The sequence below is a fragment of the Notothenia coriiceps genome, unplaced genomic scaffold, assembly GCF_000735185.1.
Source record: "Notothenia coriiceps isolate Sejong01 unplaced genomic scaffold, NC01 NC01_scaffold00016824, whole genome shotgun sequence".
NCBI lineage: Eukaryota > Metazoa > Chordata > Actinopteri > Perciformes > Nototheniidae > Notothenia > Notothenia coriiceps.
This window is the reverse complement of record NW_011349525.1, coordinates 90,731-103,249: the sequence shown is the minus strand read 5'-3', so window position 1 is coordinate 103,249 and position 12,519 is coordinate 90,731. Positions and strand designations below refer to the sequence as shown.

At 42.6% G+C, this 12,519-nt stretch overlaps 1 protein-coding gene and 2 long non-coding RNA genes across 3 annotated transcripts in view; all 3 read left to right on the top strand.

Moving 5' to 3' along the window:
- The window catches only part of LOC104949842 (clathrin coat assembly protein AP180-like), a 26,742-nt gene extending 23,122 nt beyond the window's left edge, over window positions 1–3,620 (top strand). The window contains exon 3 of the mRNA XM_010776270.1: window positions 3,558–3,620. Coding sequence (XP_010774572.1) covers window positions 3,558–3,620 — 63 coding nt within the window. The remainder of the gene's footprint in view (window positions 1–3,557) is intronic.
- Window positions 3,621–5,763: 2,143 nt separating this feature from the next.
- Window positions 5,764–7,046, top strand: LOC104949836 (uncharacterized). The gene is made up of 2 exons (XR_798848.1): window positions 5,764–5,930; window positions 6,023–7,046. It is a non-coding gene; the product is annotated as an uncharacterized lncRNA (long non-coding RNA).
- A 1,311-nt stretch (window positions 7,047–8,357) lies between these two features.
- LOC104949835 (uncharacterized) lies at window positions 8,358–12,267 on the top strand. Its single transcript, XR_798847.1, has 3 exons — window positions 8,358–8,689; window positions 9,443–9,509; window positions 12,147–12,267. It is a non-coding gene; the product is annotated as an uncharacterized lncRNA (long non-coding RNA).
- The last annotated feature ends 252 nt before the right edge of the window (window positions 12,268–12,519 follow it).

Genomic DNA, 12,519 nt, shown 5'->3' with positions numbered 1-12,519 from the left:
CGATGGACCAGAGTGAGAAAAGCCGGAGGTCGAAAGGACGACCTCGGCGCGAATTTCCACCCCCAGCGCCTGGCCGGGTATCCGGGTATCTCGAATTCCACCACCTGACATGGACATGTTTAGGTACTAAACCTCCAAGGGATCACCGCAATGCGACTTTTCCAGGTACAATCGGGCGTTGGCAGGGGGTAATATCGGCGTCCCAGCTTTTTACCCCTTTTTCGCGCGCTGAATATCAGGCTTTAATGCCATGTACAGGGAAAATACTAAGATTTGAACTAATTTTACCGTCTTAGACTTACAAGGTTAAATTTTTCCAAATACAAACTGGACATACACAACATTTAATCTCGACAACACTAAGTAGTCTGAGTGCTGAATTTTGACGGTCATTTCGGTGTTAAGACAGCATTAGTCAACCAACGATTCAACTCATGGTAGAAGATGATTTTGACAAGGATCAAGAGTTGTGGTGCACTGGAACTCCGCACAGAAAGTGCAAATAACAGGGTTTGTGTCAACACTAAGGCTCGCAAAGAACTATACGAGATGTTCAGTGCTACGATAACAGGACTGAGAAAGTGTAACTAACTCGTTTTTTTAGGGGAACATACATATTTAGAGAAAAGAAATAGTTACGCACACAATGAACTCGGTAAACAGGGTTTCCACTTCTCCGCTTGCCGTGATCCCCATATCGGGGTACTTTCTCGTCGACCCTTTTTGACCGACCCTGAAATTTATCTACTCCAACCATCTCTCCCCGGCAACCGGTCGAAGCAGTTCTGTCTTTTTCCCTAATAGTGAAGTGATCGCGGTCCCGGGATCCCCTCTTCTCTCTCCTCTCTCCTCTCTTCCCTCTGTTGTGTGTGGTGGCCAGATATCTATATGTATTTTGTGTCAGATATATTATTGGACTACGGGTTAACACTGTCTTCAAGGTTATAAATTAGTGTACAAACTAAGTCGCACTTTTGAATTAGGTAAAACAAATGCGGTAGATTATTCTTCTCTGACAAGATTCATTCTTAGCCAAACGTTTGGTAATATCAAAAATACTTTGTTCCATTGGGTATAGTGGTTGGATCATCTTTTGTATGGTCGTACTAAACTCTAAGGACGTGTAATTAAAAGGAAATACGTGGTAGACGAGTAGTCACGGCACAAAAAAAAAAAAGACAGAGAGATGTCCACTTACTACTTCTTGAGGTACCTCTCGTGTCCTATCCATAGCCGTTTTTTTTTTTTTGGTTTCACTTCTGGTACGGTTTGTGCACTCCTTTCTCCTCGCACTACAGTTGGCTATCTCTGTCCTCCCGAATGAACGGTGTCTTTGAAGTGGAGAACTTTCTGTAAGATTTTTTCTTTCTCCTTTCTCAATACCAAACAGAGAGACTTGGCCTTTTAGTCTACTCCCGGTCAGCCTTTCGAGTGCGTGGTACTTGGCATGTTACATAATCGTTTGAGTGAGGTGGACTTCAACAAACAACGTATCGTTGACTCCAATATAATTTGTGTAAAGTTGGTATGTACATGTAGGGTAGTGGAGAAGTTCTGTTGCCATAGTAGTATAAGTTACAACGTGTTCACAATTCCAGAAAATGTGTGGTCTTTCGAAACCTTTGACATTAGCACAAAGAGTGATGTGACTGGCCGGTGCGACGTCCAACATTTCTGCGCCCGTCGTTTCATGTACGTTCGTGACGCCGGACCCTGTAGAAACGAAAGTCATACGAACCTGTGTCACGAGCAACTATAATTTTTGTTGTATTCTGTATTGGAAAGACTACATGGGGAATGTACCCCCCTGTATAAACACCTTTAAGACCTATCACTTCCACAGAAACTTACGGGGAGAGAATGTCGACTTGGAAAATACTCTCGGTTAACTCGTTGTCATATTTTTCCGCGGGTCAAAGTTTGCCTGTGAATTACTTTCACAGACCAAACTTCTGTGACCTGGGAGCTTCCTCTGAAAGGGATAGGTCTGAAACAGAGGACGAGAGCATGATGTGTTTTCTTTACTGATTAATCAGTTGTTTTACGGGGACTAAGCGTGACCGAAGAAGGGTTGACAAACGACCTTTTTTTTCACTTAAACCTTTTTCGACTAATGTCTTGTAGTACGTGCATGGTCAAGAGATTTCAACGTATAAGTCCTCCGTCTCCTAAATTTGATGTTTTGAATTGGGTAGTAAATGTAATTTACGAGATTCTTCTGCCGCGTGTTGACACCCTGGTATTATCCGAAGAGAAACATCCAGCTTCTGGGGTTTACTTCGTAACAACAGTACAGACATAAAATAGTTCGGTTCCAGTACGTTCCGAGAAATTGAAGGTTTGTTGATAAAATGGGCATATTACAAGACTATCTCCCCGGACAGACTTATCATAAGTATAACCAGTCGTACAGGAGTAAATAAGACTACATTTCGCCGCGCGGGCGATCATACGATTAAAGGATGGAGGAACGAGGACAGGGAGTGATGACGACTACGACGTCGTGGAGAAAAGTGTGTGAGACCAAACCTTTGTGGTCTCGGGTCGAGACGAGACTGAGAGCCATAATGCGTGTTGCTTCGACCGGGCCAGACAACAACCGTTAAGCCAGTGGGAATGCCTACCAGGGTGGGGAAATCGGATAGTGCTCGGTGTTACACAACTCGCGTATCGTCATCTCACCTTGATTTATCCTACAAGTTATACAATGTCCTTCATTTGTCTTCCTCAAGTAAGGTGTTTATCCTGCCGCAAAGTCCACCGGCCCCCCCCCCCGGCCCCCCCCGTAAACCCGGAAACGTCCTGGTGAAAATGTCGTGTGTTTGGATCATACTTGTTACGTCCTTCTCACAAGTTACACATACAAAAATCCGTTAACGTATCAACAAACACACCACATAAAAGAACACAAAACGGAAGACTCACAACAATCGAGTCTTCATTTTACATAATCTAGATTTTGTCATAACACGAGACTAATTATTTTAGGTCGTTCGTGTATTTAAAAAAACAAAAAAGGTGTTTTAGATAAGATAAGAGAAAAGCCCCATTACTGCACTTGTAATATTTTTTCTAAACCGAGACGCACGACTCTCCCACCCAGAGGTATGTCTTTCTACGGGGAGGAGAGTACCACACGTTCAATGCACAGCCTTACGTAAGTTTGACTGTTACCTGGACATTATTTGACAACGATATTTTAACGAAACGAGGTGACACCAGCATACAAATGTGGCCAAATACGTACTCCGAGGAACGAACATAGTTTAAACATATAAAAAGAGAGCGAGAGAGAGGAGGGGAGGATCTACACGAGAGGAGGGGAACAATCTGAGGAGACCACACTTTGTTTGACAACAACACACGATACACATAACTACCACAAAACCACGACAAATACGTCTAACCGCACTGATATAAGAATAAGAAGAGGTAGTAGATTCAGGTATAAATGAGGGGTTAGTGCCAACGAGTACCTATCACGGAATAGAAAGACAGAACACATAATGGACCGGTGGTACACACCAAACAACTACAACCTTCCCTTCTCGTACCAGGACCCAGGCGACACAAAGTTTCCTGGGTGGAAGTACAACCGTGTCCGCAGGAGACACGAGTGAGGGGGTGGCACATCGATCAGGTCTATTAAACATTATGGAGTGAAATTTGAGGTAATAAAGTAACACGGGACTCCTAGCGTGGTATTGGTACTCCTTGGACATTGACCCTTAAATGTACCCGACTAGTCCCACGTGTTTTTTTCCTAGATTAATACACACTTCACACTACGTGGTTCCATACAGTGCCCACCCCGAGAATGAAATACGAGAGATATCAATGTTTGGTCGCCGGACAGCACATCGATGTCGAAATAGTCCAAAAGAAACCTTCTGTTAGGCGGGAGCGCCGCAAAAAGTTTAATACGCTTAAGTTCCCAATCGAATGGCGTAGATTGGTTGTCCGACTGTATAAATATGTTCTACCTGAAACAAAAGCTATATTCAACACACATACACAACTATTATTTTGAATAGTAATAAATATCATAGTTATGAAAAAGAATATAATAAATGAATTTACAAGTTTATGAGTTAACAACAAATGTAATATTTATACTTTACACAATTGAACATACAGAGACACAGACCAACACAACATCTTTATGTGTAAATATTACAACACAGTACAGTTACTTAAAAGTGGAACCGAGAGTGGTACGAGAGACAGAACGAGAGCAAGACAGACAGACATTACGAGAGCGAGACAGTTTGTCCCCGTACCACTGGTTGAAAACCACTGCTGTAGATCACTGCCGGTACGTGTGCTGGGAGCGCACCGTTTAAGTTTGAAAGTTGAAAAGTTTGTGTGTCTGAAACGCTATGTGATACAGTACAGTTTACACAGCACAGTACATGTTCTGTAGCTACTATTGCACTAAATGCTAACACTTGAATACGTTATGCAAATATGCAACTTGTTTGTTGAAATGTTAATAAATGGGAGCTTCCTCAAACAGCCATCTCTTTCCCGACAATCCCCTCTGTGCACGAACCCTTACATATGGTAATTAAACATTAAAACACCTGCGGCTTATAGTCCAGTGCGGCTTATATATGTACACATCATTCAATTTAGCTGCTGAGGCTTATATTCAGGTGCGCCTTATAGTCCGAAAATTACGGTATATGCGTCTGCATTCCTAGAACTGCCCATAGGAGCCTCTCTGTAAAATGGCCAAAGTCTGCCTTCAGATGTTAGATTTTCTCAAGTTTGAAACCTATCCCAGAGGTTGTGAGTCCATTCAAATTACAATATGGAATTTGTTTAAGTAAAATATCAACGAGTAAAAAAAAGTAAAAAAAGAGGGGTTTGTTTTGTTAAGGCTCTTTCCTTCAAGGCATTTTACTAAAAAAAAGATAGCAGGCAGGTGTTTTCAGCATCTGGTACACAGTCTGTCAGGTGAGCTACTGTGACGTTTCGGACACTGAAACAGGGAGTGGCTGGTGTTTTTTACCCTGGGGCTCGGTGAGGGACATGTGTTGCCTGTCAGGGGATCGGGGGGGTGAGCAGAGAGAATAGCTGGGTCAGGACAAAGGCAGAAACCCTCTGGTGCGACAGAGACAGAGGTTTGCATAGGATTGTCAACTAAAAGCTGGGGAAGGTGGTTTGTTATTGGGCAATTATTCCTCTATGTCCTGTCAACATATTGCATTCAAGAGGTTCTCCAGTGTCGGCGATTTTCTTGAGTAGGCATTTGAAAACAGAGCCATGATCCCGCAGCTTTAACCTTGAGCAAGTAGCAAGTTACAATATTGTCAAAGTAGTTCAGAGATGGAGAGAAAATGGTGCTCATAGTTTTGGATTATTCAAACTGCAGCCATGAGCTATTCGCCTTTGGCAATGGTTGGATGAAGGCAGCATTTGTTCTATCTCTGAGATGCTTCCCTATTATTGCCAGACTTTTAGTTTTAAGTGCAGAGTGTTGCCAATGTTGTTATAGCAACTTTTCCCGTAGGATTTGATGTGGTTTAATCAAGATTTCACCATATGAAGAGATATGTACATCTAAAGTCCATTGATAGAACAGCCAATAGGAATGACCTGTGATTGGAAAAAGTGGGTCGTCACAGTTTTGATTTTCTCATGTTTGAAAACTGATCACAACGTTTTCTTTCAGACCACTTGAATTACAATAGGCTGTAAAATGTATTATGGTATTTTTGCCCAGTAATGCCAAATCAAACGTGTATCATCTGGATTTCCATTGATTGTTTTGTAATCTTTTGCGTTTCAGGTGTATTCGTCCATCTATTTCTGTGGTCACGTATTCTTCCTCGTAGGCTATTTAGCCATGCCACATCTCCGAAAGGCGCTGGTGCCTAAGAAAGAACGGAGCGAGATAAAACAGGATTAAAACTTGGTACGTCATGGTAAGCAAATGCTGGACTTTTTGTATGCAATACCATTTCAGTAATGATTGAACTGTCAATAATCCGTTTTTTAAATATCTGTTTCGTTCCAGGTCCAACTTAGGCTAAATATCCACTGAAGGGAACTGCGACTTTCGATGAGCAGAATGGAACATATTTTAAGGCCTTTCGTAATATATATGTCCATGAAAAAATAAATTTCTATATATTTTTGTGTTTTAAACGGGAAGGGTGTTTTTTATAAACATTCGGAGAAATGTTTACAGGAAATTACCATCGTGCCACATGGGGTAATTGTGAGCCAATCAGGAGCGATTTCCTGTTTTTTTTGTTTTTGTAAAGAAACGTTGGACTTGTTGTTGAACTTGAGAGACTTTCATGCTGTCGACACAGAATTGCACTCACCAGTAACGGGTTCAGAGTCAACGGCTCCGATTTGTTTTTTGTTCTCATTTCTCTCTCACGTCTACCGCCCACATTTTGCAGCAGCGAGACTTCACAGAAGGTTAAAGCACAGCGCCAGCACATGTGGCTTTTTCTGATGTAATAAAACAAAAATGCTTTGTGCAAAAAGACCTAATTATAATAATAATGATATTAATAATAATTATCAGGAGGTGATATTTCTTGAAAATGGCTGCCAGTGGTTATACAAGCACTGTAAATCACACACTGTACACTAATCCCCAACTCAAAATGGCCTTGTATTAATGAATGTTTTTACAGTACATTTGTTTTGTTTTTTGATTTGTGATGGGGATATAAAAAAAACTTGATTTTATAGAGTTTTAATATGAAAAAAAGAACATTTTGTAGCTTTGGGATAATATTTCATGAGATAACTTGCATTGTTCCCTTACTTTTTCTCTGGTTTGATGTTCCTTGAGGTTTTCTTTTGTTCTATGTTTCCTCCTCTCCTTCTCTTCAGTCTCCTCCACTCCTCTGTCCTTGAGCTCGGAAATGCACAGATGCAAAAGTGAAACATTGCAGAAGACGACTTGAACACTGCCCAATAACACGCTCACTCCTGTCAACCCTCTGCATTCATCCTATCTCCATATGATCTCCATATGGTGTTTTCAAAATGACGAATATGTGAACTGGAAGCAACGGAAACAAAAACAATCACCGCTCTTCTGTTTGTAACAGCAGGCGGTATTTAAAGAGGGTGAAGTAGAAGCATCCCACTGGGGAAATGCCTCTTTAGTTAGTTTAATCTTGTTTGGGGGGGGTAGGGGTGGGGGGCTGGATTGTCTGATCCATGGCATGCTGGAGGAAGCTGCTGCTGCTGCCGTCCGACACACACATGGACAGAACAAACCTCACTGTAGCAACGGCCCAGATTTTTAGTAATATTTATACATGACATGGTGATTATTAATTGATGTGAATTGCTATTTCAAGAGACTACTTTTTTGCCTTATTCCTACCAAATGTACAAAAAGGAAAAACAAGCTTGGGGATGGATTTGGGAAAGGGAGGGAGGGGAATTGATTTTCAAATACAATTTTATAATGTTCATTAAAAATGCTGCATTTCAAGCAAGGCCTCTAGTTATTGCGTCCGTGTGCGTGGTGTGTGTGTGTGTGTGTCCCACCCATTGGCAGAGGTGGTAGAAGTACTGAGATCTTGAACTTGAGTAGAAGTACCAGAGTGTAGGAATACTCTGTTACAAGTAAAAGTCCTGCACTCAAGTAAGTATTGGCATTACAATATACTTAAAGTACCAAAAGTCAAAGTAGTCCTTGTGCAGATTGGTCCTTTTCAGAATAATATATATGATATGTTTTATAATGATTGATCATTAAAGTGTTCTCAAAGCTGGTAAAGGTGCAGCTAGTTTGAATTACTTTGTATACTGCAGGGTATGTGAATTTACTCCAGTTGGAACTCAAGTCTGATTTAAGTGTTGATTATATTTCACATCATTAATCCACATATTAAAAGTAACTAAAGATATTAAATACATGTAGGCCCAGTGGGGTAAAACTACAAGATTTACCTCTGAATTGTAGTGGAATAGAAGTATGAAGCAGCAAAAATATTGATATACCCCAGTAAAGTACAAGTACCTCAAAATGTTAGTAAATGTACTTGGTTACTTTACTCCACTGCCCATTGGTTTTATAAGTGTGACACGATGGGCAGCAAGGGGGCAATATGACGTCATTTTGCAGTCTGGTGTTGGAAAGCTTTAGCAGTGGAGAATTAATATTTGTATTTAAAGGGGAAGGGGAGTTGTGATGGCAGGCGGGGGGGGGGGAAGGGTGCCTTACAGCTGAGAATAAACAGATGAATTGCTGGGTCTGAGTCACTCTCAATGTGCGTTCAACAGCAAAAAAGAGCCAGAGCAGCAGTCTGGAGGGTAGGGAGGGAGAGAGAGAGAGAGAGGGAGAGAGAGGGGAGAAGGACGCAGTGTGGGCGGGATAAGAAGCACCGAGAGGGAGGGGACGCAGCGTAATATTCCCACCGTTTTTTCTCTCCTCCGTGTAGAGCCGAAAAAACAAGGGCATCCATCGCTCTCCTCATCTTCCTCGCCACCAAATCTAGGCTGAATATACGTCTCAATTTGTCATTTCCTCAGCTGTAAACACTCATCTCTATCTCCTCTTCCTCTTCCTCCCCCACCTGGAGGTTTTGGTTTCCAGCCCGGCAGGAGGGGATTTCCGAGCCGAGCGGCAGGGCGTGAGAGGCGGATGCTGCGAGCGTAAAGTCTGGGTACCAACCGGGAGCATCACCGTCACACACTCAGCACCACGGTAATGTCAAGTCTGGCTTCAGCTAACCTTCATTTTCTGCGACATTTCCTCCTCTGCCTCTCCGAGCTGTAACAACGCATTTATAGGAGCTGGTAATGTGTGTCAACATCAGCCTGTAATGTAATGTCTGATTATTGTCGCATAGCATGTTCTATATACTCTTGTATGTGTGTGTAGCGACCTGTGACCAGATGGAGCCCCCTGTTATATATTCGCAGTTTTTCCCTCTATATATATTAGATCTGCAGAGCATGTCATGTAGCCTATATCAAGGACTGCAGCAGTGGAAGAGGCTTGTTATGTCAATGAAAGCCTAAAAACCCCCCAAGGACTAATTTTTCATTTGTGGCCACAAGACAGCAGCTGAATTTTTTTCTTCTCTTCCACAAACCACAATTAAAACAGGGGCAAACACCCACACAGCCACATGCAAAACCAATTGTAGTCCCACACACATAGTGACACAGGACACACTCACAAGCAGGTATGTGCACGCAGGGTCTGCACGCTTCTCAGATTGATTTTTGTGGAAAATGCGGAAATAATTATGCATTATTGGTTTATGCTGCCTCTGAATGAAGTTGGAGTTTATTTTAAGGGTCTCTTTTATCTTAAAGGTTACATACCTGACACTGTGTGCACTCTCTCGCTGCCTCTTGTTACTGTACCTGCCTCTTCCTGTGCTGATTGTTGATGCATGTACTGTATTCCTCCCCTCTTTCCTCACCCCCCACCTCTCCTTTCCTCCCTCAGATGGACAGAATGAATTTTCTCTCCTTCTTCCTCCTTTGCTTGACTTCAGTTGCCAGTAGCAACAAAGGTCAGTTTCCTCGTCATTGTGTTAATTGTGATGTGTTGAGATGATGGCTGACATCCTCACGGGAGCACTGAGACCTTTCAACGTGCCATGCTGCTGTTTTACCCCGAAGCTGCTCTCCTGTACCAGTTTTTATTCCACAAATAGACTTTACATGCATGTGTGTTTTTCGTGACCCCGCAGGGTGCATGTGCCTCTTTTCTCCTGCTGTGACTCTCTGAGAAGATGATGCATCTGTTTGCAGCAGATGTATCATCCTGGGTAACCACGACTCTGATTCAACATCATTGTTACAATGATGGTCAAGGCGGGGGAAAAGGTGAATAAAAACAGACAAGGGAGGAAGAAGAGGAGGTGGTGGTGGAGGAGAGGGATGAAGAGGGGGGACGAGGAAGGGGAGACCGACTGTCAAAGATGGGGGAAGTGTTGGAATAAATGTGACAGGAGGGGCCCAAAAAGACGCAGGCTGATAAGCAGGGAGGAGCAGGAACAAGGTGGTGGAGGTACGTGAGATCAGGTGACACGAGGGAATAGGAAAATATACCGGAGCGTGTGTGTGTGTGTGTGTGTGTGTGTGTGTGTGTGTGTGTGTGTGTGTGAGGGAGTGTGAGAGTGTGTGAGGGAGGGAGTGAGTGAGACAGGCGAGGAGAGTGCCAGGATAGAGAGAGAGAGAGAGAGAAAAAAAAAGAGAGAGGAGAGAGAGAGAGAGAGAGAGAGAGAGAATGGGATGCCTCTCAATCTGTAATCCCGGATGTAATCCACGGGCCTGATGCTCAGATTAATGCTATGGAGCAGAGCAGAGGAGGGAGGGGCGGGGATCAACTGAGGGCGGGAGATAAATGACCAAAAAAGAGACATGGCAGACGACTGGAAATAGATGAGGAAGAGGAGGAGGGGGAGGAGGAGGAGGAGGAGGAGAGGGTGTCAGGATAGACCTTGAGAGGAGAGGATGAATATCCCTGATGAGGCCTGATTGAACCTCAATTCCTTCTCAGTACTGAAACATAGAATTCAAGATCGTGCCATTTACTTATTCTGTGATTACGTGCTTATCTGAATCCTGACTTTACCAATTTGGGAGTATTTCGTTTTCGTGTAGACGCTCGTGTTGGAATATCTATGCAGAAGATTTGAGCATTTGAGCTTCTGTCGTAGGAAGGTTGAGATCTTTTAGGCCTCCAAATATGTAAGCGTTGTTCGATCTGCAGATGTATCTTCTTCTTGATTAATCATATAGTTTAGAATAAGTGAAACAATTGTGGATTTGTTTTCTTTCTCTGAAAGCCATTTGAGGCCCTTTTTGTACAAAACCGCACATATTTTCTCTTTAATCTCACATAAGACCAAGAAAAGCAGAAAATCAACCTATTTTAGAAGCATAAATGTTGGGTATTCTGCTTAAAAATGTTAAATTAAATGCTTATTTTTTTCTTTTGACCGCGTTGATGAAATGTCTATTCACTTTGACTCTAAGAGTAGGAATACCTTAATGTAAAAATAACTCTTTTCAGGTGAAAGTGCTGCATTCAAAATGGAATTAAACTATGATCAGGTAACATGTTATGAAAGAGCAGTCTCCAGAATAATAGCCTCTTTCACAGTAGTGTAATTAAAAAGGTGATTATTATAATTAATAAGCAGCATTTTAATGTTGTTGTGCAAATGTTGAATTAGTTATAGTTATTAGTAATAATTTCCATCTTTAATTGAGTGTAGTTGAAGTAGAAAGTATCAGAAATTGGAAAAACCCATGTAAAATTGCACCAATTTGTAGTTAAATCAGTGCTTGAGGAGTAGAGCTAAATCACTTTCCACCACTGAGGAACAAAACACATTTATATTCTCCAGTAAGGTATAAAAAAAAGTGTTTGAATGGCTCCATAATCGGAAAACTCAAGCGGCACCCGGCTCTGTCTTTGAAGAGAGCGGTTTGATCAGACTCAGAACCAGCAGCGTTTTCCTCTGTCGACTCTCCGCTCACAGACGAGACCGCGCAATTAGTTCCAGTCAGACTTTTCTGGAAGATTCACTGTGAAGACAACAAAGCAACTGCTAAACACGACTCTTGTGCTTCGGTCTGATTCCAAACTCCACGGCGTTAAGAGAGAGATTGAGCCAACAGGAGGGGAGGCACTATTTTGTTTATGCTCTTTGCTGGGGTGTAACATCGTCATCCTTCTGGCTCATTAACTTGCCCTTTGATCACTCAGCGCAGAACATTCAGCACGAGGATGAATAATTAATTCGCAATTAAAGGTTAGATTCACATTAAACCTCAGGCATTTGATTTGGACTCTGCTGTTCTTTCCCGCATTACGGTGTGCCGCCCGTGGGAGGCCAGTTTGTCTGATTGATACGAGCAATAGAGCTCCCTGTGTGTGTGATAAGGTGAAATCCCGCTGGCTTTAATTACACTGCCGAATGGGACGGTGTGCAGACAGAGGGGCCCTCGATGGAGAAAGACTGAGGAACTGTGCGACTGTGATTAAACTGTGTCCTTGTGGTCATACGTGCATTGTGTTTCCTCCCACTTCACCATGCCCTCTTCCATAACCGAGTGTTTAAAAATAGACACGATGGTTTCTTCTAATTGCTCCATTTAACCCAAAGCCTCTCTGGTCTTCTCCCTGTGTCGTTCAGCCAATAAGCACAAGCCATGGATCGAGACAGAGTACCAGGGGATCGTCATGGAGAACGACAACACGGTGCTGCTCAACCCCCCCCTGTTCGCCCTGGACAAAGATGCTCCTCTGCACTACGCTGGTAACACCCCCCCCTCCCGCATTAAGATTTTCAAGATGTCAAGGCTTTTATTGTCATTCGTACATAGCTACAGTGTAGTTATGTCGATGAAAATCTTAGGTCCCAGGCTCCTGCAACAGTGCAACACAATAAAACAGATAAAAGAATAGAAGTAGTGCCATAATAGTCTATATACAAGTCATACGTAATTTGTAAGTTGCAAACAGGTGAATGTTATGGATGAGAAACTAGGGCTGTGTGGAGGAAATCA